This window comes from Danaus plexippus, chromosome 28, assembly GCF_018135715.1.
Source record: "Danaus plexippus chromosome 28, MEX_DaPlex, whole genome shotgun sequence".
In the NCBI taxonomy this organism is placed as follows: Eukaryota; Metazoa; Arthropoda; class Insecta; order Lepidoptera; family Nymphalidae; genus Danaus; species Danaus plexippus.
The window spans coordinates 2,448,000-2,474,920 of NC_083556.1; the positions used below are offsets into that span (position 1 = coordinate 2,448,000).

General features: G+C 31.0%; 5 protein-coding genes across 7 annotated transcripts in view; 4 read left to right on the top strand and 1 right to left on the bottom strand.

Annotated features, from left to right (window-relative positions):
* The window catches only part of LOC116776392 (WD repeat-containing protein 7), a 112,602-nt gene that overhangs the window by 37,694 nt on the left and 47,987 nt on the right, over positions 1-26,921 (bottom strand). The window lies entirely within an intron of this gene.
* On the top strand, positions 10,816-12,573 carry LOC116776396 (cuticle protein 1-like). Its single transcript, XM_032669596.2, has 2 exons — positions 10,816-10,921; positions 11,870-12,573. The coding sequence occupies exons 1-2, from the start codon at positions 10,910-10,912 to the stop codon at positions 12,314-12,316; spliced, it is 459 nt and encodes a 152-aa protein (XP_032525487.1). The 5' UTR covers positions 10,816-10,909; the 3' UTR covers positions 12,317-12,573.
* Positions 14,236-16,029, top strand: LOC116776399 (uncharacterized). Its single transcript, XM_032669600.2, has 3 exons — positions 14,236-14,339; positions 15,298-15,405; positions 15,759-16,029. The coding sequence occupies exons 1-3, from the start codon at positions 14,321-14,323 to the stop codon at positions 16,007-16,009; spliced, it is 378 nt and encodes a 125-aa protein (XP_032525491.2). The 5' UTR covers positions 14,236-14,320; the 3' UTR covers positions 16,010-16,029.
* On the top strand, positions 20,492-22,074 carry LOC133319767 (uncharacterized). The gene is made up of 3 exons (XM_061525307.1): positions 20,492-20,600; positions 20,760-20,876; positions 21,699-22,074. The coding sequence occupies exons 1-3, from the start codon at positions 20,582-20,584 to the stop codon at positions 21,950-21,952; spliced, it is 390 nt and encodes a 129-aa protein (XP_061381291.1). The 5' UTR covers positions 20,492-20,581; the 3' UTR covers positions 21,953-22,074.
* On the top strand, positions 22,441-24,222 carry LOC133319768 (uncharacterized). Its single transcript, XM_061525308.1, has 3 exons — positions 22,441-22,527; positions 23,495-23,614; positions 23,911-24,222. Exons 1-3 carry the CDS (start codon positions 22,509-22,511, stop codon positions 24,120-24,122), a joined length of 351 nt encoding a protein of 116 aa, XP_061381292.1. The 5' UTR covers positions 22,441-22,508; the 3' UTR covers positions 24,123-24,222.

The following is a 26,921-nucleotide window of genomic DNA, read 5'->3' on the forward strand; positions in this document are numbered from 1 at the left end:
CGTAGTATATCCGAATAATACTAGTTTCATCTAAATCTTCTTAAAAGTTTACCCGTTGCTTCGTCGGACAACCCTAATAGGATTTCATAATCGAACTAATATTCTTATAAATATTTGAATTAAAATTACAGCACGTGGTAAATTTTACAAATGTGTTTGTTAGTTCAAAAATTTACAGTGGGAAAACTTTGATTTTAATTGTTATGTACAAAGCATAAATTGAAAACATCTTTAAGACACCCTTTTATGTAAGAGACTTTTTTTATATTTTCATTATTTTAACTATATCTTTGGTTCAGGCGCTTTTGCACAGCTCCTGTATTGCACAGAGCAATTAAATTATAGTTTCATATGTGGTACTTAATTTTTCAGTAATATAATTGCAAAATCCACGACCATCGAACGAATCATGAGTGGAACATGGAGAGGAGAATAAAAGTTTTATTTCAATCATAGAATAAACTGAAAAAACTATTGAAATGAACTTTTAAACAAATAAGGTCCTAAAACAGTAACACCAGCTGCAGTCAGCTTATATTTATGTATTTATAAAATAAAGTGTTATATATGAATAAATAAACTGAGCACATAATTTTGCTGACATTAATAATGTACTACTTTAAAGAGCTTTAAGAAGCGTTTTTGTCGGTCCAACGTGAAGTTCGAGCTAAAACGATCGTTTTTGCGCGATTCATCTGCCTTAAAACTAAGACTCAGATTAAACATCACTTATTAAAGTTTTAAAATTAAATTATTATATAATCATATTAAATCATTTTTTAAACATTCGTTGTGCATTTGTCTGCGGAACTCTAAAATATGCAAGTGACATTGACATCAAAATGGCACTTAAATTGTAGGCGTTTATCAGCGAAGCTGGATAAATAGTTGTTATAAGGCGCCGTTCACACTATATACTAATTAAATATTACAAAGAAAAATTTCTAGATATCATTGGAAATATTCTGATAATTTTTTAAAAAGTCCATCCTCTGTAAAAGTTTTAAAAGATCTCTTTACTATTGTCTTTATACGGTAAAATAAAAATTTATTGGACCAATTGAAACGTAAATATATAAATATATATAATGTTAAAGAATTTAATATCATACATTTACAAACTAATTAACTATAAACAGTTAGGTATTTTAATAGTAACATACCTCTTACGCAGACAATTACAGTGTTCAACACACTATGAATGCTAAATGATAAATATTTTGCATACTAAAGTCTTGTTTAAGGAAATTCGTTAAGTTGAATATCAATGGCTATCATTCCTATCAGATTGAGTTCACCTCAGATATCCAAAGTGAGTATCCGCTAGGATATACATATGTACATACGAAGCGTTCGACGTTTCTCATACAATAACCCACGTGAATACTGTAATGTGGGCAGTTTAATTAATGAAAAACTGTAAACTTTAAGTGAGTACGCAATAACGCAAGTTTAGTTAAGCATACCTGGACTAAGGCTACTTGTATCATAAAGGTTCACCAGTGATACTTTTGAAGTCGGTTTCTGTGCTCGTATTGCATTAACTTAAATATTTTAATTGTGATATTTTCATAATGGCGTGGTTTAATTGGTTAGCATTTATAACGAGTTTGTTTCACTATATATATATGATATATAGTCAGAATCAAATTATTATGAGAGATTATATTTATAATCAGAAACAAATCAGTAATATATAATTTTGGTATCGGCTTTACATTTTTCTAAAACAAAAAAAGATTTCATTTTAATATCTATATTAGACAAAGAATATTGTCACTGCCCTCAATTGATATCATCTTGCTTACATCTCGTAAGTGTTATTTTCCCACGGCGTGCTGATTTTTGTCTACAATTGTTATATAGGACCGTACGCACTCACTGATCTTAATAGTAAAGTCCTGGTTGCACAATATTCATTCAACGGACTCACGTATATTCCGAATCAACCTTATCTTTATCGAGTCAACTTTATAAGCATACAATTTTTTTTTTAAATTAAATGTACATTTTCAATGAGAATCATTTTCATCTAGCTCTAAATAAGCAAACCCAGAGAATCTATTGATGTTGTGACAGATTTTTTTTATACCAAGAAAATTTTATTACAATTAAATAACAATACATTATATACTGAGTAATTTCTTATCATTGATCTCTAAAAAAAAATACGAATCACATTAAAATTTCTAAAAAAAAAAATGCTATAAATCCTACGTATGTTAATAGAGACGTTAGAGTACTATTAGCGAGTGATATATTTTTTTCTAACACGCGCCAAGCGCATTTTTAACGTTCTGCGGATTGAGTCACGACCCAACAATTTCCAGGGCATCCGATACATATAAAAAACTATTTTTTTTTATTAACAATTTATTAAGAATATTACTCTAATTATAGTAAAGGTTATATTTTAGAAATATGTAAAAAAAAAAAAAAACTTAATAATTGACGTAAACTACGAATAATATTGTGATGACAAATAAATGATTTATATTTAAGGCAATAACATTAAATTACCGCTTTGTGATATACTGATATCTGCTTAAAATTTCCCATATTCGATATTAGGAAATATCTTTTAAATTATACGCATATATGCATATAACATTCAGAGCACGTCCGATTATACAATCGGCCCGGTCACCTGATTTCGAACGATCGTTCATGGAATGCTTTACACCGACGAAAGTGAGTTATTCCAAGTAACTCGAATGCGGTAAATCTTTACTCGCCTTGAACTAATACGTTAGCCGTAACTCATTGGGGGTATAAAATTTCTTTGGTTTTACGGAAATCGATACGATTTACATAAAATATTATTATTATATATATGACATTTTGACTAAGATTACTTTTATAAATCCTAGATAAATAGAATTTCGCTTTAAATTCATTGCATATTTGTTACACATTTGAAGAGTATAAGTTTTTGAAAGTTAAATAATAAGGTTTTCCTAAATCTTTGTTCATTTGAAAGGTTAATTTACTAATGTATTGTTATGTATTACATTAAAATATAAGGCTGATTCTTGATGAGGTTTGATAAGGTGTCTCTTATACAGCGTCCTCATCAAAATTATTAATAAATGTATATTATTTTAAAGTTTAAGTCATTAAAAGAAATCTTTTAATAATATGTAGGAATCAAGTTTCAGGGGCAGGGCGGAAAAATTTGGTATATATATACATATGTATATCACTAAGTCTGATAAACGTAATATAAATGTGAAAAAAGAGCAAGTACTTACTACCATTTGTTACCGACATATTAATCCTTGATATGGAATATCACATTTTGTTTGTTAAACAACGTTAATATTTATAATAACTCCTAAATGTATTAAATTATGACTATTTAACTTATATCGATTAAAAGGGAATGTTTTACCGATTCATTTTTGTAAAGTGATAGTTTTTTTTACGTTGGATATTATTTGGTTTTTAAACGGGACTCGATCGGGCACTCGCTGTTGGATACCGATCGAGACGGTTGTACTTGTAAATATAAAATCATTTTAAAGTATCAAGGTGTTTTCTTGTAATCGACTCATCAGGATATAGCCTACGAAGTGCTAGCCAAAGCGCTATTAGAATAATATACTCCCAAATACGGCTCCTGAGCGTAATCGAAAAGAGTGTATATTACACATTATAAACTCTTTACTGACTTATCAAGGAAAATGTAAGAAGGTTCTCAAGGAATCACTCGAATCTAAGTTTGAGATGTAACCGTTACCGTAGTTTGATGGATATAATATTAAACCGTAATCAAATCTGACAGCGCGGCTAGTTTCCGGAAAGGAAACACGTCATTCACCAGCGATGTAAAACAAATACAATCAATTATTGAAGGTTTGCTAATAAACATAAAACAACGTTGTTCCAAAATAAAATATCCCTTCGTGAGACGAAACCTCTCAGCATTGCATGCATTCACCATGCTGGTGCCGGGTCCATCGCGTTACAGGGAGAGGAGCTTTAACAGTGCCTGGGAGTTGTGACCCAGGTGTAGATTTAAGGGGCCCCTATGTAACGCGCGTTAAACGCTCACTTCCACCGTCCAAGCTCCTCTCTCCACCGAACCAATAATAATAAAAATATATTTGTCAATTTTATCCGTAGAAGTAAACTAAACTCATCGAACAAATTCCAATATACGGATCATTATCCGGATTCCTAATATCATGTAATAAATTTGGTCTTTTTTGATAAAAAAAAAATATATAACTACGTTCTATACACTGAGTAAAAAAAAATATCATTAAACTGTCATTACTAGTGTATTCTCTGTATTATACTCAACAATCCTAGATTAAAACGCGAGCACATCCGCCGACATACACATGTTAATATTAGTTACATTTAAAAGCACATAATTTTAAAATGGTAACAGATATAGAATAACTTTCCTTATTAGATGCATATCCATTCTGACACACGCATATCAGTACATTTACGGACACTGTTAAATATTTATTATACGATTGGAATAAAATTACAGAGCCGAGACAAATCCAGACAAGGATATCGTAGTAAGAAAAAGTTATCAACATTTGCATATGCAGAAATAATCATACGATACATTGATTAGCTTATTTAATATCGTATAATATATATTCTTAGTATAATAGTATAATATTTATTCGTACATTGAATAATATTAACTAAACAAGTTAATTCGTGTTAACAACGAATATTATTCAGCTTAAAGAATATGATTTTTGTACTTGTTTTAACTTAAACAAATTCCTCTCTCTCTCTCTCTCTCTATATATATATATATATATATATATATATATATATATTCATGAGAGCTTTATTGCACAGTACGGTCCACAGGCTATCACAATAAAGTCACGACATAATGATAACATTGTTAGATTTACTTTATCCGACGAAAATTTTAACACCTATTTAGGTACTTCTTGCAATTTTAATTCCAAGAAATGGAAACAATAATCATTTCACTTACATTAATGGTATAAATAAGATTAACTTTAAAAAAATTATCTCGTTTATCTTATTTACAAATTAATTTGCTAATCTTAATATATGTTAAGTAGACGTAAACATTTTAAGCCATATAAAATTCAGTTAGAATTATGTGAATAAAACTATATATATATATATATATATAATAAAACTATATATATATATATATATATATATATATATATATATATATATATATATATACATTAGTATAAGTATTTTAACTTTCATATCACTGGCAGCCGCGCATGAAACGCGAGGGCATCATGTTTAATTAAAACATTTGCTAAGGTGTCGTGTTTGTTTCCACTGAACTCATATAATTAACCGACTTTAAAATATGTAAGTTCGTAATTCGACTGTATAGTTTTTGAGTTGTACAATATGTATGCATGAGTTACAAATTAACTATTAAATAGACATAGTTATACTTTTCGATTTTAATACGGTATTACTTACGAAAATTCTTTTGCAATTAAAAAACCCATAGTTTTTAATAAGTGCAGATTTGGCTCTTGGAATTCAAAAGTATTATTTTCAAATCTGTTATTTTAGACTTTTTTTAAATATACACAATTAAGGTGGCTGTGTCATATGTGCTCATATTTTTGCGAGCAAAATATTATGGACATATGTACATATTTGAAAGTGAAATTTCGTGTAGTCATTACAAGGCATATATATACATATATATAATTTTATAAACACTTACTTACTTTACTTTTAGTTCAATTTATTTAAAACGATTTTGTGTGTTGAAAAGAAAATAGTATTTTGCTGGTCCCTGAAAAAATTTCTTAAAAAGTAATATTAGAAAAAAATACCCCTATATATATATAGCCGAGTTGGTCTGAAAATTTATGACTCCAGATCGGATGAATCAATTCATGCTTTTTGTTTTGTTTCATTGGCTCTTCATATTTAATAATTATTAAAAATATTAGTTTACTTAATAACAAATAAAATTTACCGAAAAAAAAAGCTGTTCCAATACAAAATATATTGTTAGCTTCCTATTTTAGATTTAATAGTGATCACAGTGGTGAAATAATAAATTTGTCGTGACGTCACTAAACATGTTACGGCACGACTTTCATGCAATGCGAACGAACCAGAGCAAGTACAAAGTAAAGGTCGCCAGCGACGAAATATGCTGATGAAATAATACAGTCTCGTTACTATTGTACGGGCGCGGTTCAGTTTAACATATATATATATACATGAAAAAACTCAAATAACATTTAAATATGAAAACCATTAAACTGTTGTTGTACAGAGAATTGTGAGCTTGTTATTCGTATATATATATATGTATGTATACATTGACATACATATATATATATATATATATATATATGATCACGGTGAGGCGAGATGTGCCCGCGATCACGTTTGCTAGTAGCGATCCCAAAAATATTAGTTTCATTTAAATGAATACTCGCGAAAGCCTTAGATCTGATAATAAATATATAATATGTATAATTATACATAGAGTTTTATTTATTATACTTGTTTACATAAATGATACTAAATAAGGTAAAAGTAGGAGCATTTAAGTAAACAGATCACATTCCTATCTTTCATTCCTCATACCTATACGATACATCACTTAAAACAGATGCTTTATATGATACATACTAGTCGTTTACTCTTGGTTTGCGTATCCAAATATCTCATAACATAACTAGGTCCTGTCCGCGGCTTTGTTCGCGTGGATTACGAAAGTGGGATCAGAGGAAAGATTAGTCTGTGCTTACAAAAACGTATATATGTTACCAAAATGATAGCTCTATATATAGTATATGTGACTCGGCTTCATACGAAATACAACTGTAATGTTGTTCCTATAGGACTTTCAATTGATTTTTTTGATAAATTGTATCCTACAATCTCACGTATTAATTATTTTAGTGCATTGGAAGATATTTAGTGGTTACTTGAATAGGTATACATACATTGGTCACTCCTTATGATATAAAGACCGAATTAAGAATTTTATTAATATATATATATATATATATAAATTCAGTTAATATAAGTAATTAATTCAGTCATTCGTTTAGAGTCTAGAACATTTTTCTAGATACCGTTCGAACATAACTTGTAGTGTAAAATAATTGCAGTACAAATTAATATAAATTCTTTCAAACAACCAATCAATCAATTCTAATTACGTAGTGATGTATTGTTGGGACCGTTCCTCATTTACACCGTCGTTTTTTTTATAGCATTCAATTTATTGATTTAATAAATTTATACTAATAAGATTTTTATTTCCGTTTGTAAGGTCTCGAAGAGCTCAAGAGCTCAGGTCATGAAAAGTGACAATATTTTTAGTGTCTGTATTAAAATATGGACAAATCAACAACTACTGCTAATGACTTCCGTTAAATTTCAGTATCGAATTCATCAACCTTGTTTAGAGTGTAAATAAATTACTTTAAAACAGAGCGTGAATACGGACTCTATTATCTAAACGTAATTATTACTAACCACATATCCCGACTTTGCTTGTGTTTGAAATTCACACATTTGTATTTATTTTATATTATAAAATCCGAAGGTCGATTTGTCATTTAACGTTAGAATTAAATTCTATGTGAAATCTGCATCAACGTTGATAAATTATAACATTATGTTTGTAGTGTAATTGATTTTGTACAAACCCGTTTAAGCTATTATACACAAAATATTATAAATTAGCTTAAAATATTCCAATAACTATTCTAGGCGTTTCTATGTTGTATTATAACAGTTAAAATTATTTTTCTTTTTAATTTACAAATATATTGCGAAGGGATTCCCTATGATACTTTTCACCTTGAATGTTCATCATGTGTGTTTGTCTGTTCCGTCAGAATTTACTCAGAAAACAAGCGAGTTTTTTTTAAGATTTTGCTAGAGATACATTACAACCAATCGGCGAACAGCTTCTCGTGGAATGAGAAGTAACCAAGAAATCTACCAAAATATAATATGAAAACCAAAACCGTAACATAGTTTTCGGGAAGCAAACGCACACATCACCGAAAAGGTCATATTTGATAGTATACTAATAACCTCGTATATCAAATAAAATTCTGTCATAATTGCTTAAAAAATCTATGAGATTCTTCAACAGTTCATTGTAACCAAATTAAAGTTGAAGACAAAATGCAAAAGTTATATAATACATATATGTAATATTTTTTTTGCTAGCGAGAACCGTTTAACCATATTTTATCTGAACCGTATTGATGTCATGTTATTATTAATTTTATGACTATTTTTTCCTGACATTGATCTCAATGGTCATGTTCATGTAATGTTAATGTAGCTAATAGGAGAACGTTTTTGTTCTTGGAAGTATATTGCAGAATTATATTGCTAGTCTTAGGATAAAACCACGCATGTGTTGTGTGTGGATGACTGCCAAAAATGATGCAAGCCCACTAAGAGTGGCCATTATGTCATTGTTTATCTACAAAACCAAAATGAAACAATTTTTTCGGGTACTACGCTTTTTTTTCATTTTTTACCTTCATAATCCCGACGTTTCGGTTCCTTTACAGCAACTGTGATCTCGGACAGACGAGATGAAAGTGTCAAGATGGGATTATGCGGTTGTAAAATAATAAAAAAACGAATACTATCGGAATAACTTAGTTTCATTTAAATTAGTACAAAAATCTTACATATCACTACAAACCAGAAGAATAAATGTAAATATAAATCTACTATTTTATGCATAATTTCACAAAAATTATTGATTCTCGATAATGTATTTTAGCACAGTTTTTGGCATGCCAGAAGTCCTCAGATGCTCTACCAACAGATTGATGAAGAGATGTTTAATAAAGTATTTGTTGGAAAAATGCAAAACTGCTAAAGGTAGCTTTATTATACTAATTATTTTCTCTTTTTTATAAGATATGATATCAAATCCCAGAAGATATTTGTGTGACGGCCTCCAGACCGTACATATTTTTATATTCGCGAATTTTAAAGTGCGTTGTACTAATAGAGCTCACGCTTCCTTGGGAAACCAACATCCCCTTAGACCATGCCATCAAGGTCAACAAGTAATACGAGCTCACTAACAAACTCACTAAGAATAGGTTCGTTGTAAATTCGTACGCGGTATATGTAGAAGCGAGAGGTACAACAGCCAAATCTCTCTACAACCTGCTAAAAGACTTGAGCCTGTCAAGTACTAACATATGTTCATTCATGGAACGTGCGTCGCAGGCAGCCCTAGTAGGTTCGTTTCAAATTTGGTTAGGCAGAGAGAGGTGCTTGGACAGAGGAGGTGGGCGTTTAACGTGCGTTACATAGGGGCCCCTTTAACCTACTCCTGGGTCGCAAGTCCAGGCACTGTTGAAGCTCCTCTCCCTGCACCGCGATGGACCCGGCACGCACACGGTGAATCCATTGAATGCTGAGAGTTTTCTCTATATTAGATTATACATTATATACATAAAATTTATTTTAATTAAGCTAATAATTTAACTAAGTTTTATCATGTCCTTATTCTACGTCCTGGTTACCAATAAAAAATTTGTACCGGTTCCTTTAAGATCGACTGTTACAGAATGCTATAAGCACTAAGTGAGAATTTGTTCAGCTTTTAGACAATAAGAAAAATATATGGGAAATAGCTAAAAATACATATTCTACATTAAAAATGCTTTATGTGTATGTCACAAGCATCTCAATAGCGTAGTCCTAAGTCACAGTTTGAGACAAAATAGTTTTTCTTTTGGCCCAACAAAAGCAAGTAGGTCATGACAAATAGGCGTAAACCAAAACAGTTGTATTATTAGTTTCGACCAAATATTGCGTGAGACTCATTCGCTCGAAATGGATTTATATTACGCCCTCATTAAAACATTGGTAATATTAAGAGGGATTATATTTTGAGTATCTTACATGAAACAGCAGTAAGTTGGTGAAAATTTTTTTTACAACCAAGTAACCCATTTGCAACGTTTAGACAGAGATTAAAAAATGTCCTTTTGGCTTTAAATATTGCCACTGTAGTAGTAAAACTAAAATATGTCTCATGTAAAGACAAAAAATACAAAGAAATACAGATGAAATTCTTATAGACATCATTGACATGACCTAAATGGTATTGTCCAAGAAAATGTACTCAAACCTTTATAAGTGCACTGGTTATCATTTATAATATTATATAAATTATAATTATAGAAACTGATACATTCTAAGAATTTCTGTGTATATAATTTTTTATCAGAATTCGTAAGACATTCCAACCGGATCCTTGATCTTAAAGATCACTTATCCGCCGTTCGTTACGGTGTGATAGGAGGCAACTGGAACGTAACATTTAATGTTGCGATGTGTGACATTTTTTTTTATTTACCAAAAGCTTCCTGCTCCGCCCTTCTGATTACTATTACCTCAACGGAGCTACAAAAAAAATCGATATGTTTTTTCTATGATTAATTTTTTGTCTGCAACCGACATTATTGTAATGGAATTAGTTTTGGCTCTGTAATACAAATAGATAGCTAATAAACTGTTTCAATACGAAAAAATATTTATACATTCCCATGAGCAGTACGTTAAATTTAAATACTTATATGTACTTCCATTTTTCGCAAAATAAAGTATAAGTTTCTTATTTCATATATAACTTCGTTCCTATAAGTCAAATTAACTAAAAATATTTACTGACATTAAAAAAATTAAATCGCTTTCACCGTTTTTAAAACGTCAATGTCACCCATAAGGATTCGCGGCTGACGTATGACATGTCTATCTTTTTAATTATAGTAAAAAAAAAAAACAACAGGTACTCCATAGCAGAATATGCTTGAGGACTTTCAATAACGCAGCCCGCTATAAAAGACCTCACTCGCAACAGGACAGTATTCAGTAGCTATCGAGCAGTCTGACAAAGAAGTGCACGATGAGATTTCTGGTAAGACGATCTTATCAGCTGTTGTATCTTATCTTGTTATCGATACAAAATATATTGTGTTTATTTATAGTTGTTATATTTTATGTTTATAATCTTTTTATGAATTTTACAACGGTCTCATTTAATACGATTTACCGATTTTAACCGGTTTTTGAACGTCATTGCCTATCTAATATATGACATCTATATAAATGACGTATCCGTGTTGGTACTTTAAAATTAGATCGCGTACATATGTAATGTGTCATAATACATTGTTTCGTCGAAGTCCGTGTAACCTAGAACTTTACTGATTTAAATTACAGTGGTATGCTTCAATTTCGCAATGTTCCTCGACCATATACAGACGACCCCAAGTAGTAGTGTAGAAAAAAACCTTACTTATTTACGATAAAGACCAAAATTCTTAAATAATTTTCGGTCGCGGGGACCAAGTTATATTTGTAATACGGTTATGGAATATACCTTTTTTTACATATTTGTTATTTGTGGCTAGGAAGCCATAATAACAAATAATAAATAATTAAAGCTATGTCTATGTCATAACATGTGGGCGGCATTCCGAATTCATTAAGAACAATGGCGCCCACGAAACAATGATCACAAAACCCAATTAAATATCACGGTATAGCAGTCATTATTATATCCGTTAGTAAGTAATTAAAATCAAATTCACAAATAATTAAATTTAAACATTGTTAAAATACATAATTACCGTAACATTATACCAAACATCCGGAGAGTTAACGTCTTATTTGTATGCAAAATGCGTAACAAGCGAAGGTTACCTTAGCACCGTTTTAGAGATATTTCATAGGCATTCTTCCCGAATATGGTCTCTAATAGCTGCGATTATATTCAAGGGCTTGTGGAACCACAACCAAATGATTGCTAACACACTAATGTATATGAATTCGTTATTATTAAACAAAGCATTCTATTCAACAGATCGCTTTTGTTGCCATCCTCGGCTATGCTTCGGCTAGCGCCATCCTCTCCCCGCTCGTGGTGGGACCCAACCCTGGCGACGTCCAGGCCGCGGTTATAGACGCAAACGTCGCTGCCAGGGACGCCGTTCGCACCATCGGCGAGGGTCAGGCCAGAGCCGCCGAAGCTGCCATTCAGTACAACACCGAAGCCGTCCGCCAAGTCGCTGAAGCCAACCGCAACCTCCAAGAGAACGCCTACTGGGGCAGCGTTGCCGCTTCCCAGAACTTAGTCGCCGCTGCTCAATCTCAGGCCGCCGCTGTTGATGGTGCCGCTGCTGCTGTCCGTGCTGCCTACGCTGGAGCTCCTCTCGGCTACGCCGGTGGTCTCGCTCTACCTTACGCCGCCGCTCCTTTAGGTTTAGCCGGTTTGGCCTATGGAGGTCTCCACGGCCTCCGCGCTTGGTAAACCCTGGATTGCTAGACGAGTGATGAGATTCGGGAGTCATAACAGTGACGTCCGAATCATGACCGTTTGTGGCAGAGGTTATGGCGACATGAATTCTGCCACAACAGTTGTTCCACTCAACTAATAAATGGAAACAGATTGCTCAACGGATTTTTTTTTAATAAGGTCTCAGTTAGTAACTCTCTTTCTCGTTGTACATAAGTGAATCTCATGCCATCACTGCCAAAGTGTAAATAAATACACATTTATACAAACAAGATGCATTTTTATACAGCTATCCTATCTATTCCCATTCCTATTAGTTGGTCGATTGACAGACGACATCAATAAATAGTAATTTAAATGATACCTCGTAATCTTAAACAGAGTAATCATGTTATGTCAGTTTAAGAAGTAAATTCATTATTGTATCGTTTTAATTTCATATACACTTATCACTTTGTGTATGTAGCAATTGCTTTGGTGCAATCAGTAGTCACAGACATATGTCTTTATTTATTATTATTAGTATTACGAACCGATGAATTCTATGACAATTTGTCTGGGATCATTGTTTACTTAATTTAATTTAACCGCTTTTCATTATTTTCAATTAAATAAATAATGATATCGACCAAGTCAATTACCGTGTTTCAGCGCAAAAAATTAACAGTACTTCAATTATTTTTCAAATATTTTCTATAGAATCAAACTAATGAACAAATGATAATAAAAAAACATGATAATTAAAACAATGTGTTGATAAATAGTTTAAGCAAATAGATGTTGGTCTCTGTATTAGAACACACAACACGTAACTAAACGTCCCAAATAATCTGGTTTGCTATCCGCTGTACATATACCAGTTGAATGTGGATTTTGGTCTTCATTTGGAAACATTAATATATATATAGACAAACACGTTATATTATTTTCAACTAGTAGATTGCAGTTCATTATCAATAATTTTCCAAGGATTCAATTAAACTGATAATTATGTATAGATTTTCGCGTGTGTTCATTTAAATGAAACTAAGTTTTTCGGATACGCGATATACCTACGCCTATTTTATTATATTATATCTAAACAATCCTTACGTTTCGGTTCCTATACAGTTTACAGCAACCTTGATCACGGACAGACGAGATGAAAAAAAAAGCACTGGTAATGTCATTGAACCGATTTTAAGCATTTTGTTAGGTATTTATTAAAATTCATCAATCAATCATAGCTAGTGAGGTATTATGTAATTTTTTGAAAAAATCGTATTGAAAGATTTAATAAATTTCATATAAATGTAGACTTGGTTTACAAGACGGCTATAAAATTTTGTATAAACTGGAAATTTTTTGCACTGGAATGGCACTCCACCGTCGAAGTCTCATTGTCACCTAATCAAGAATTGATAAAGACGAGAAATATAATGAAATCTCATAAGAACGACAACAAGAAACATAAAAGATTTTTAATATTCAAATGAAACTAATATATTTTCGGATATACTACTCGGATTTTATTATTTTAAAACTACATTGTCCCGACAGACCGTCCGCCCGTGATCACGGTTGCTGAAAAGTAACCGAAACGTCGGGATTATGTAGTTTTTAAATAATAAAATCCCCGTCGTATATCCGAAAATATATTAGTTTCATTTAAACGAATAAAACTCGGGAAAGTCTTAGATCTCATTAGATTTTTAATATGCCACCAAAGCTGGCAACAAATCATTATAACATAAAATTTTAACGAATTTATATCGCACATTTAAAATTATCACCTTAAAGATCGCACTATTTCTGGTAAAAATATTTTAAATAACTAAAAGTGAAATCCTACCAGACGTATTTTCTAATGAATTAAAATCGGAACCTACACTTGTTGAAGTTATGCGTAAACCAATGTAAAATAAACTCTTCAACTCGCCCGTAAATTGTCATGAATATTTTTCCAATTAAAAACAGTTTTCTTGTTACCAAGAATTCCAATTAATAATGGAAATCTAATTTCTTTTTCATTAAACAAACATGATTCTGTTGTTTTGCAGTGAGTGGTTTCATTTTAAATAATAATTCATATATATATATATATATATATATATATATATATATAAATATAAAGTAGGTCATCTTGATATTTGTTGAGACTTTAGCGCAATCATTACGCACGTACTTATAAATGTTCTCAACATCAGATCAAGGAAATGATAAAATACTTAAGTTAAGGGCGAAGTGTTTTAGCCTGGATATAACTGGATCGTCATTCCAGCTGTAGACAGCTGGAAATTGAGAATGAGCTGGTGACGTCATTGATCAAAATTTATTTGAATCGTGAAAACATTTTTTCAATCCAGAAGTCAAAACTACATCTAAATATTAGTCAAATTAGTAACTCTTTTATTGTTGTTGTTGAGATGCTTCACTTGCTCATTTATTCTTCTTGTTAAATAATAAAATATCAGTTTGTGAATTGAATTCATTAAATTAAGGATCCCGGGAAGTATATTTTAAAATAAACTTATATAATTTCTACATTTAAAGAAGTGGCTTCATTACTTTTCGGATTTATTCGTTCGTTTGAATGGTTTAATCCTTACAATCACATGAGAATTGATAGTTATTATAATATATAACTATTATAAGTCAGTATATACTTAGCTTGCTTACTTACTTAGCTCCCTGCATGTACTTCCGCTTTCTTATTACTTTAATTTTTTTATCACCAATTAACTTAACCAATTAATACATAATTTTTATCGATATTCGACAATAATTAATCGATTATTTCAACTTCATCACTAGAATCGATATGTCTTTAAGTTTAACATTCAGCGACACACACACATTGAGAGAACTTTACGTATAGATGTATTATATATGTGTGTGTGTGTGTGTGTGTGTATTACATAAAAATAATTTAACGTATTCGTAAAGCCTTGTATATAAAATAACAGCCTTATTCTCCTCTTCATATAAACTTATTTTATAGTATTAACTTACTTCAGTTACAGTAGCTATTCTCCACATACCTGCAACAAAACAAACGTCGATGAATTCTTGTTTGGACACCAACTGTGATTCGGATCAAGAAGTGTATCAAAGAGATGTAGACGGTATGATAAAATTAATAAAAGTCAAAATCGAATGAATTTTATTAAAAATAAGAACATTACTAATTGTTCTCGTGTTCATATATTGATGAGATTCAAGTTAATATACATAATTATAAAATGACCTGCTCACTTTTGGGAATAGGATAAAAAACCTTTTATATATATATATATATATATATATATGTGTAATTTTATTTTTATTTATATGTCGCTTCAAATAATATATATATGTTAATGACTTCCTTGTTTTATGAATATTCTTCTCAGACACTCAGTGTACAGAGCTGTAATTAAGACTATTCCACAGCAACAAAGGCGGATACAAAAGACTCTGAAACCAAACTTGATTCCAGATTTATTCCCATACTATAAAATTGTGGATCACATCAGAAGCAGTAGAAACTCCTGGAAACGTCTCCACAAAGACATCAAAGTCAATGCTGACGAGAATAATAACGGACATGGTGTGGGGAAGCCAAAAAAACTTTTTCTACCTATCCTCATAATAGCCAGTTCAACGATAATATCAGCGATAATATCAAGAGATAATAAAAAAAAATTGAAAGGTACGAAGAAATTATTTAACAGAAATTCAAATACATAAACATATGATGTATTTAATAATGTTTTATTTATTTTAAATTGAACGTAAATGAATATATATACAGGTAAAAGTATCATTCTCAGTAGTAACTATAAATCCACACAGTTTTTTTTCCGAGCCAGCGTGCAGGTCTGATTTGTGTAACACTGAATTAATATAGCATTGGATGATAAATATATAAATCATTGCTATTATTTATAAGTTCACGCAAAACTTATTAGTATCTGTCATAATGGTAACTTATGATCTCAACCAATTACTACCTGATTAGTAAGATTCCTACGCCTTTTCTATTATTAGAATTAGCACATATTTATTTAAATTAGTCTTTTTTTAAGAATAAATATAACATATAATGATGTCTAACGCTTTCATTTAAATAAAACTAATATTTTCCGAATACCAGGTTAAAAGCCCGCCTCTCATGCGTGAGGTCGCGGGTTCGAAACCTGGCAAGTACCAATTTGATCTTTACCGAGTCATATGTACTTTCTAAGAGTATTTAGACACACTGGCTGGAACAGGCTACAGCAAGCCTTACGGTCTAAATAACTCCAAAAAATTGCTGGTGCAGAAGGCAAGGGGAAACCACTGCAACTATCTCTTCCCAAGAAAGTCAACAGTATCACGGATCACTGATACGTGATGACCACGACGAGTCTGCAAAGACTCTTGCGCCGAAGAAAAAGATTATTTTCGGATGTATCATTCGTTTTTTATTATTTTAAACTACATAATACCAAAGCTTCGGTCACTTTGCAGCAACCGTGATCACGGACAGACGAGATGAGAATCACATTGTCATCGTAGTACATCCGAAAATATCAGTTTTATTAAATAACATATACTATTTAGTAACATATATATGTACAAATCTTTTTGGTTGATCAAAATAAATACATATAGTTTCACGTCTTCACTCAAAAAGTAATTTATGAATGAAAAACGGTAAAATTTCAGTATTGAATTGACGTTGCAACTCATGGTCAGTAATAGTCACAGTGACCCTATATAATTATTTAATCTCTTATCTAAATAAAGTAAAAAAAAATTCCAATAAAAAAGTCAAACAACCACCAAAAAAGTTTTTTATTCTCATTTGTGAATTCTCGGGTAAAATTGTTCCTTTATCTAATGAAAATAATGAAAACTGAAATAAGCGTCCGTGAATTTTTTCACAGAATAAGATTAAATTCTCTGTATCGCATAACTTTGTTTACATGAAAATTAAATTACAGTAAAAGGACGGTTAAAATAAATGATAGTTTAAAAAAAACTAAAAAACACGCTTTTTATGGAAAACCGAACTAAAAAATAGAAAATAAAATTTAATAAATTAAAATTAAGAAAATAGTGTTAAAAATTTCAATAAATATAAATTAATAATAGTGTGAATAAAAAAAAAATGTATTTTATTTTATAAAAAGCGTGGGTTGCTTTTTAAGATATTATCGAAATATCTACTCATATCTGTCAATAAAATATTTATAACTATTGACACCATGCATCCCACCCTTTTTTTTAAATAAAATACATTTTTTTTTATTCACACTATTATTAATTTATATTTATGGAATTTTTTAACACTATTCTTAATTTAAATTTATTAAAATTTATTTTCTATTATTTAGTTCGGTTTTCTATAAAAAGCTTGTTTTTTGGTTTCTTTAAACTATTATTTATTTTCTACTTTTTAGTTTGGTTTATTTATAATAGCTTGTTTTTTTAGTTTTTTTTTTTTAAACTGTTATTTGTTTTGTAGAATTAAAATTCTCCTAAGTATTCAAAAATTTGTCAATATTAGAGAAATCGGCTAAAGATAATTATTGGAAATCAAAATTAACATAAAGTCCTGTCTTATTGACTGTAGAGAAAAATTATAAAAAAATTTAATTAAGGTTCTTACCTTATCGACTATAGATGAAAAGTATATAAATTAACAAAAATCATATTTTGCAAATTTAAAAATGGAATAATTTTATCAAATCCGTATATTGTCATCGGTCCTCGATAAATCTACAAGGTTTGAACGAAATCTGGCCGTTTAAAGTGGGTCAAAATCGCGCCCAAAAAGTCGGTTACAAACAAACATACAAACATACACGTGAAGCTAATAAAAAGCGTGTAAATACGACAAAAACGCTATCAGTAAATCGCTATTAAGCAAACCACAGGCTGTGTTTCTTCAATTGACAATTGGTTGAATGAAAAATGTTTTCTAAAGTTAAATTAAAAAGCTGTTAACGGGTATGTAATTTAATTGACCGAGGCTGCAATCACTGATAACATTATACGCAGCACTGTACATTACAATACATGTACCTGTTATCGGTGTAATTAAGAAGCATAAAATTATATTTCCATATAGTCAGAGTATATCACATTCCTATTAAAACTAAGATAGACAGTAACAACTAAAATCCGATATTATGCAGATTAGATTATATATTATTGTAAAAAAATAACCTATTATATAGATGGAATATTTTCTTTTTCTAAATTTAGATTCGTACTGAAAAATATGATAAAAGAGAGGTAGTTAAAAATAATATGACGATTAAGATCTTTCAAACGGAAAGATCAAGAGTTAAAAATAAATATATATATCCTCCTGTTACGCGACGGTGTCATAGTGATAGTTAAATTAGATATTAAATGAGCTACGGTGTAATCGCAGGTCGCGCTGAGCTTCTAAGTAAACTTGTTCATTCTACACGGGTCTGACTCAGCAGTTCCGTGTGAACAGACCTTTTAGTTTTATATTTCTTTTTCGAATATTTTAGAATATTGTGTCACTATTTGTTCGCCCTTCGTACAATATAGTCGAACCAATTAATTGTAATTTAGATTTAAAATTAAATTATGTGGTTTAAATTTTGGTTTGATTGCATCCACCGACCGTCGAAATCATTCTCCCAACTCGTCGAGTCTGATTATAACAATAAAAACAAGTCGGCTTAGAAAAATAATGGCAACACTGGACAATAAAAATATGAAAAAAATAAATTGATAAACTTTAGATAATTAATTATGGATACAGAATTTTTTCATCTTATTTATATAAAAAATTATCTTAAAATGAAAGAAAAATTATCTGATGATTTTTATAAGCACTTACTGAAGTCTTGAACTCTTATTTAGAATATCTTTAGGTACCACTCTCTTGACAGACCATAAACAGTATAGTTATTTTGCTTATATATACATAAATATACACAATTGATATAGTGCGTAGGAAAACATATATACCTATACAGAAAAAACAAAAATCTTTTAATAGTAGATTTTGAATTAGTAACAATAACTTTTGTTTAGAACAATCAAAGCGTAGTTGACAATATTTACTTTTACTGCGTCACCGGGAGGGGGGTGGTCCGATTGGAGCAAATCGTTTAATTCAAGCCCGAAGGGCCCGACGAAGGCCCGTCCCAAGGGTGCCTCTAAGAAGCCGGACCTCGGCTTAGGACGTAGTTGCAGTGGAGGATGACATCGGATGATTGGATTGCATGAAATCCCCCAACGGCAGAACGCCGGAGCGACGTCTATGAAGCGGGACCTGGTATTCGCCGGCGAATTGTTTAAAAACTCCTATAGTTTTTATTATACAACTCATTTAAAGTCGGAAATCTTTTGGGACGTAATAACCAAGACAAGAAGAAACTTTTCGATATTCAAGTTTTTAATAATTTATTATTTCATAATGAAAGCAAACAGGAATAATGAAACGTGAAGTCACTTTAAAGCGTTCCACTTTTATTGTCCACTCTCTTTTTCTTTGACTCCTTTATTACAGAAAGAAGAAACGTATTAAAAAACAAATAAGTTCATATAAACATAGCGTCAAGATCGTACACAATCAAAGACAAAGCTTCGATTGTCAAAGTGAATGTCATTTTGACATAAGTGACAAAGATTATCCCAAAAGACAGAGTAAAAAAATGATTTTCCGTGGTTACAACCTACCTTAAGCTAGAGCTAATAATTGTAATATTGATAATGATGACCTCCGAATTTTATTTAACTACCAAAAGGTACACCAAAAATAAAACGATCACATAAAATATAGGCATTCAATGAATGGAATTTAATTTATGTCAACATTAAATAAGTTCAAAGACAGTTCAAGTGACATTAAAAAAATCGAGTAATTTTTTTTTTTAATCAGGCCCTAAATATTTTTTTTAGTTACTTTTTCATTTTTTTTAAATTTAAATTAAAACAATAAAGCTGTAATATTAAATAGAATATTGTTAAATATTTCCAGAGATTAGTTAGAGAAAAAAATTATTTAGGAATTGACAAAAGAAAATTTATATAAGCCTTACAAACAGACATTAATTTATAAGAATAGATACATTGCCGGTCTCGTTAGAGGGCCGAAACCCAATGATCGAACCTGTTGTGTTAATGAATAGTAATTATTTACTTAATTTCTCTCATAAAATATTTTATACACTAATCGTTTCAAATCAAAATTAGTTACGTTATTTGTTCAAACTTAAAATACTTGCTGAATCAATTTTAATTATTTATTTCTTACTAAACTGTTGTTTATGATAAACGGCTGCTGCGATGTCTCTATTGATATATTGTAAGTAGAAAATAATTTAAATTTATAGTATATAATATGCCTTTAAGAACAACGATTTTAATTATAGCATTAATTCCAAAGTATAAAGAGGCGAGATTGTGATTATGTAAACATATATTTTTGCGCTTCATATTGTTATAGTGTTGTTCTATGTTCCAGTTGCGGTAACAATTATCATATCTATGACAATACAGGAAACGTCCTCTGAGGATCTATGCCTGAATTCTATAGACCCCGCATGTTACAAGCAAGCGTTGTATTTGAGAAACTCGCACGGTGAGATATATTAATATTACATTCGCTTTTGTTATTATTGTCGTATGCATGTATTGTTATCTAGATGAATCATAAAAAAATCATACGTTTAATCGCATCTACGAGTATTCTGTAAGTATTTTTGTAAAACTGATTGGACTTCCTGATCACACATACGAGTATGGCAGACGATCTCTGAATTTCCTGATGCGTTAACTTTGTTATCAAATATTTTATAATACATACATGTGTATATATATACCATTTAAATATGCCTTTAGTTATCAGTAAACAAAAGACCCGAAAAGAAAAGAGTCCATTATTTTATTATTAATAATATATTGGCTTTTTTTTAGCATTTCTGTGTCATTATTGGTGTAAACTGATCATGGATTATAAGTTTAAATTTTATTTTATTTTTATTCCCTTCATATAACATTTCCATCACAGCTGAACTAGTCGACAGGTCGGAACTTATAACGTAAAGTAACCATAACAGCGAAACTTTCATCTCATTAGTTACCTTATATACTGGGCCCGCAACTTCCTCCCGACTAAATGGTTATTTTCCTCATCAATTAATGAAAACAGAATTAAAGTTAGGCCTGATCACATCAGACATCTGACGATTAAAATAGATAAAATAGTTTTATAGATAATGAGGAACTAACAAACAGATAGACTAAATGTTTTAAGGTATTTTGTTATACATACGTATCATATATTCATATTAATTAGAAGAAAAAACGATTATATAATATTTAATTTATCTAGATACTAAGCTATTTAAAATCCATCTACTATTACTTTAAGACTAACCTGGTAAATGATTATACAATTCAGATCAATATCCCAGGGAGTTGGAATACAGGCAAGTGTTACGTTCTAAAGGAAAAAAACGTCACTCACGCAAAAGAGTCAAATCGGATGACGGAGACGATGAGAACGGTGAGACGATGAGAAACGCGGAGGAGGAGACAGTGATACCTTTTATAATAATTAATAATAACGCTAGAATCTTAAACGATCTCATTAACAATGCAGTCGGAAACAAGAATCGTTCAGGGAAACGACACCATCGATCTCGCCTGATATAAGTTATATACACACATTGTATGTGGTACAATGAGAGAAAACCTTTTAAGGAACATTTACACAACAAAATAATGTTCATCATCTTCTCAGCGTTCGCTTAATAAATATTTTTTGCCTGTTCAAAGTACTTTATTTCAATATCCGTTCTTACAATCGTTAATAATTTACCGATAGCTGTGGATTTAGGCGATCTGCGAGTTTGCGATTTCGTAGTTAAAAATATCATCTACGAATATCAACTGCTGGTTTTTAGACGATATCTAGATATCAAAATGTCATCTAAATAAACAAAGCAGTTCCGAGTATTTCATAAAATCACAGCCGTCCAGATACAGATAAAAATCTCACATACAGAACCTACTTTTACGAATCAATAGTTAACTCGAATTTCCTCGCCAACACTCAAGTCAAGTTTGTTTCATTAACAATCTCATAATCGTCTCTAATTAACATTAGAGCCGGTATTCATGAGTGCAAATTCTTCATCAAAATACATTATCCCGGGTTTATTTTCTTACTCTCTCGCCGACTATCGACTATAGCGAAGGACTTCCGACAATGATCCTATTATTATGTTGTAAGTGAAAGTTTATTTAAATGTATTTCTAATAATATTTTTTAATGCCTTTATACTTGTAATACTTGCTATTGAACGAAGCTAATGTGGTTTTATGTCTGTATACGTTTTCAAGAGTTCAGAAAAATATGGTATGCAAAGAACTTTTCACGTAACTTAAATTTAATGGGGACGGATCATTGTTATTTCAAAATTCGTGGACAAAGTTTTATTTACAACTGTTGGATAGTACTTGACAGTCATGCAACCTGATGGTAGATGGGAATGAAGCCGTTGGTGGTGAACGCATAACTTCTGTAACAGCCCATTCACTCTAGCCATGAAGGTACCCAAGTTGTAATTGGGAGAAGACTGACACGCCTGACACGCAGGAGAACTATTAAGAATCCTTTGCGGTACGCATAAGGAAAGTGGTAGCACATCGCTGCGTCCGGATGCGAGGAAGGTTTATACGAAAAAAAACAGACTCGCGCCCTGCTTCTGGTGGTTTGATTATAAAAAAAAGTATCTACAGCCCTGGAGGTGGCCCGGCTTTTGAATCTAGCGCATTCTGAAGTCATATAAAAAAATATAGTAGATCTATAGATCAGAAAGTTCACTCAAGACTACCAAAGTGACCTATTGATATTTTAGTGGATAGGCTGTACGACCGCTCTTGCCACGCCGCTGTATAAATGATGACTTTCCCCTGATTCCAATGAAGGGCCTAGCAAGCGGTCTTCAACCTATATATTTAATAACTATACCAGATAACATTCCCTCTCATTAGATAGTCACCAATTTATCATTACATCTGCTTTTGGTTCGTTAGAATAATAGCTCTTGCACTAAATTCATTGAAACATAAAACTCCACATGTCTATTAACCAAAATCACATTCATAAGCAAACCTCTTTGCATTTTAAGTCTAATTTGACAGTAAATTTATAATCTATAATTATATCATAATAATTTTAACATGTTGCAGTTGTGGCAACAATTATCATCCCTGCGTCAATGCAATCAACATTTTCGAACGAGCTGTGCCAGTATCCTAAGGACCCCGCATGCCGCAATCGCCAAGCATTGTATTTGAGAGTCTTAGATGGTAACATAAATTAATATTTAATCTGCTTTTGAACGTCAGAATTATGTCTCAACTGTATTACTGTAATTCTGTATTGGCTGTAATTTATGACTGATTCTGTATTGGCTGTAATTGATGACTGTAATTTATTAATATCACATAATATTATCAATTAGTAATTTAAAATTAACGAGGATATAATACAATACAGCATCATAAAATTTATTTAAGGTTTAGACTCATTTTCTGCTGAATTTATATTACGACTGAAGCGGTATATAAAAAAAGATTAATTTATAAACACTTTTTAAATTCAGATTCATATAAAGACGACATGGAATATATACAAGCCTTACGTTCTTGGAGAAGTCGTCACAGGAGACACAAAAAACTCAGTTCTAATGATGTCAATGATTTGGATGAAAAGAGGCGTAATAAGAGAAAAAGGCTATATGGGCCCGTAATGATTTTTCAGGCGGTAACATCTGCACTTGAACTAGTCCACTCTGTTGTTCAGAAAATAGGCTAGTAGTAGGTAGCAGGGGTTAAAAGTCTCTCAGAGCTGCCACGGTAATGATTTATATCAATTTGTCATGAATTGTTTAGATTAAAATAAAAATTAAATAAAATTGTTTTTTCCTTAGCACAAAAAATAAGTTTATTATTTTTATTTTTGCTTAATTTTAAATAATCATCGTAAGATAATGATGAACTCCTTCAAATCAATCGACTGACATCGCAAAAAAAAATTAATACCGATCTATAATACAGAAAAATATTATGTTTTGTCCTAGTTGCGATTTAATAGTAATTATGCGAGATTAGATGTAATTTGTATTATTAAAACTTTAATTTATAACTTAGTTTAACCAAAGTTACCTTTATTACATTTGTACAAGAAAAAACAAATAATATAAACGTAAAAACTATTTAAGTCGTGGTGGCCTGGAGGTTAAAGGCCCGCCTCTTATGTGAAAGCGCGTGTTCCAAACCGGGCAAGTACAAATGTGATCTTTTCCCTATCATATGTACTTTCTAAGAGTATTTAGACACCACTGACGGACGGTGAAGGAAAACATCGTGAGGAAACCTGGTCTTATAATTTCAAATTATGAGATTGAAATCGCCAACCCGTCTTGAGCAAGCGTGATGATTAATGCTCTAACCTTCTCCATGTGAGAAGAGGCCTTTGCTCAGCAGTGGGCTTCTATAGGCTGATGATGATGATGATGAAAAGCTATATTATAAAATGGCATACTAATACATATATTGCAGGCTAACAAAACAAAATTCAACTTTAAGTACAGCGAACATATTCTGTAAGAAATAAAAAAACTTACTTAAAAAATCCTAATATTAAGAAAGCTGTAATGACATTTTATATGCAATTAATTTTATCGTACCCTAATTAATATTGGTTTTGTTAATATGATATAAATAACTTTCCATGCTTTAGTTGGTATTGGAATCTCATAACTATACTAAGCCTTCTTTTAAATGAAACTAATATATTCGAATTGCTACGCGTATTTTATTATTAAAAAACAAAAATAAAATACGCGTAGAAATCCGAAAATATTAGTTTCATTTAAATGAATACTCGCGTTAGTCTTAGATCTCATTCTTAGCCTTATTTTTGTCTATTGAAAGTAATAACAAAATCCTCAACAAAAGTGTCTGGTCGCTTACCCTACCTATAAATAAAATTTAAGTATGATTTTGCAATTTCAAATTAATGGATTTTCATAAAATGCACACGAAAGTCCACACCCACGTCAAAGACAATTTGAATCCTTTTTGTCCGTCTATCTGTTTGTTCCGTCAATTCTCTGAATAGGCACCGATTACGATCGAACTTACACTGACTTATTAATTATTATTTATAGAAAATATTAAATAAATCTAATGAGATCTAAGATTTTCGCGAGTATTCATTTAAATGAAACTAGTGTTATTCGGATTTACTACGCGGATTTTTATTATTTAAACCACACCTTAACCTCGTCTGCCCGTGATCACGGTTGCTGCAAAGTTACCGAAACGTCGGGATTATGTAGTTTTTAAATAATAAAATCAGCGTAGTAAATCCGAATAATACTAGTTTCATTTAAATTAAATAAATCTCCTTAAGGCACTTAGACGAAAAAACGCTTGGAATTTATCAATATGGCACAGTGTAAATCCTGAAAATTAACTTTAAAACGAACCCTGCCAAGTTTTATATATTAAATCTATGAGACAACATTTTGAGAGGTTTAGTATACTCTTTTACACCTACAAAACTAATTGTAATTTGATTTCAATCAATGAAAACAAAAAAAATCAGACAGCCCTTCGCGTTATTTAGGGATTTTTTGTTTATAATTTTGAAACTATACCATCACTTTCCCATGAAAATTATTAAGAGTTAAAAAAAAAGAAAATTCCTCAATAACAAGTAAAATATATTGATTGTTATTATATAGATCCATTAATACGTTACAAACATTACCGATAATAATTTGCTAATGGTTGTAATATAAAGAATTTGCGTAATATCTACCCTTACTTTCCTTGATCTACCTACATTGAAACTATAAATTTTTAATTAAGAATTCTGAATAAAACAAAAAAAAACGCTTATTTTCTTTAAAACAGCAAACATTTGCGACGAAGACTTGATGTACATGACTCACAATACTCACAATATTTTAAGTTTACACTGAATGAAAATTTTCCAACCAACATATATATATAACCAAATAATATTCTATATTTACAGCCGTCACTGATCTCTGTGACCTTTTGCTGACAAAATATTACGACTTGTACAATAATAATCAACATAATCAGTTTGGTCCTTTACGTTTTTATTGCACTGTATTGAGGAAATAAGTTTATTACATTTATTGATAAACTGTTATATACACCAATACTGATAACTGTGTCCATAAACAATAAACTAACTTGCCATTTCTCGCAGCTTGACTTGACTCAAAAATATACGGTTATTAATTTTTTTTATGTCAAAAGGGACGAACGAGCAGACGGCCTACCTAATGCAGGTAGTACGGTCACCCATGGACATTCGCAAAAAAAATTGCGGATACGTTGCCACCCTTATCTAGGGAAGAGGGAATGGAGATGGTGTGGATATGGAAAGGGTGGGAAAAGGGAAAGGGACTATTTCTAAAATAAACAGCTCAGCGATCTGTAAGCAACCAAACCAGTGTTATCCTTCCAACAAGCTTGGCAATCATAATCTTATTAGGAAGCCGGTTATGATTTTTAATCATTTAATTGGCTGGAATAAGCCTCAAACTGACTAGATGAAATGAAATAGCCAAGG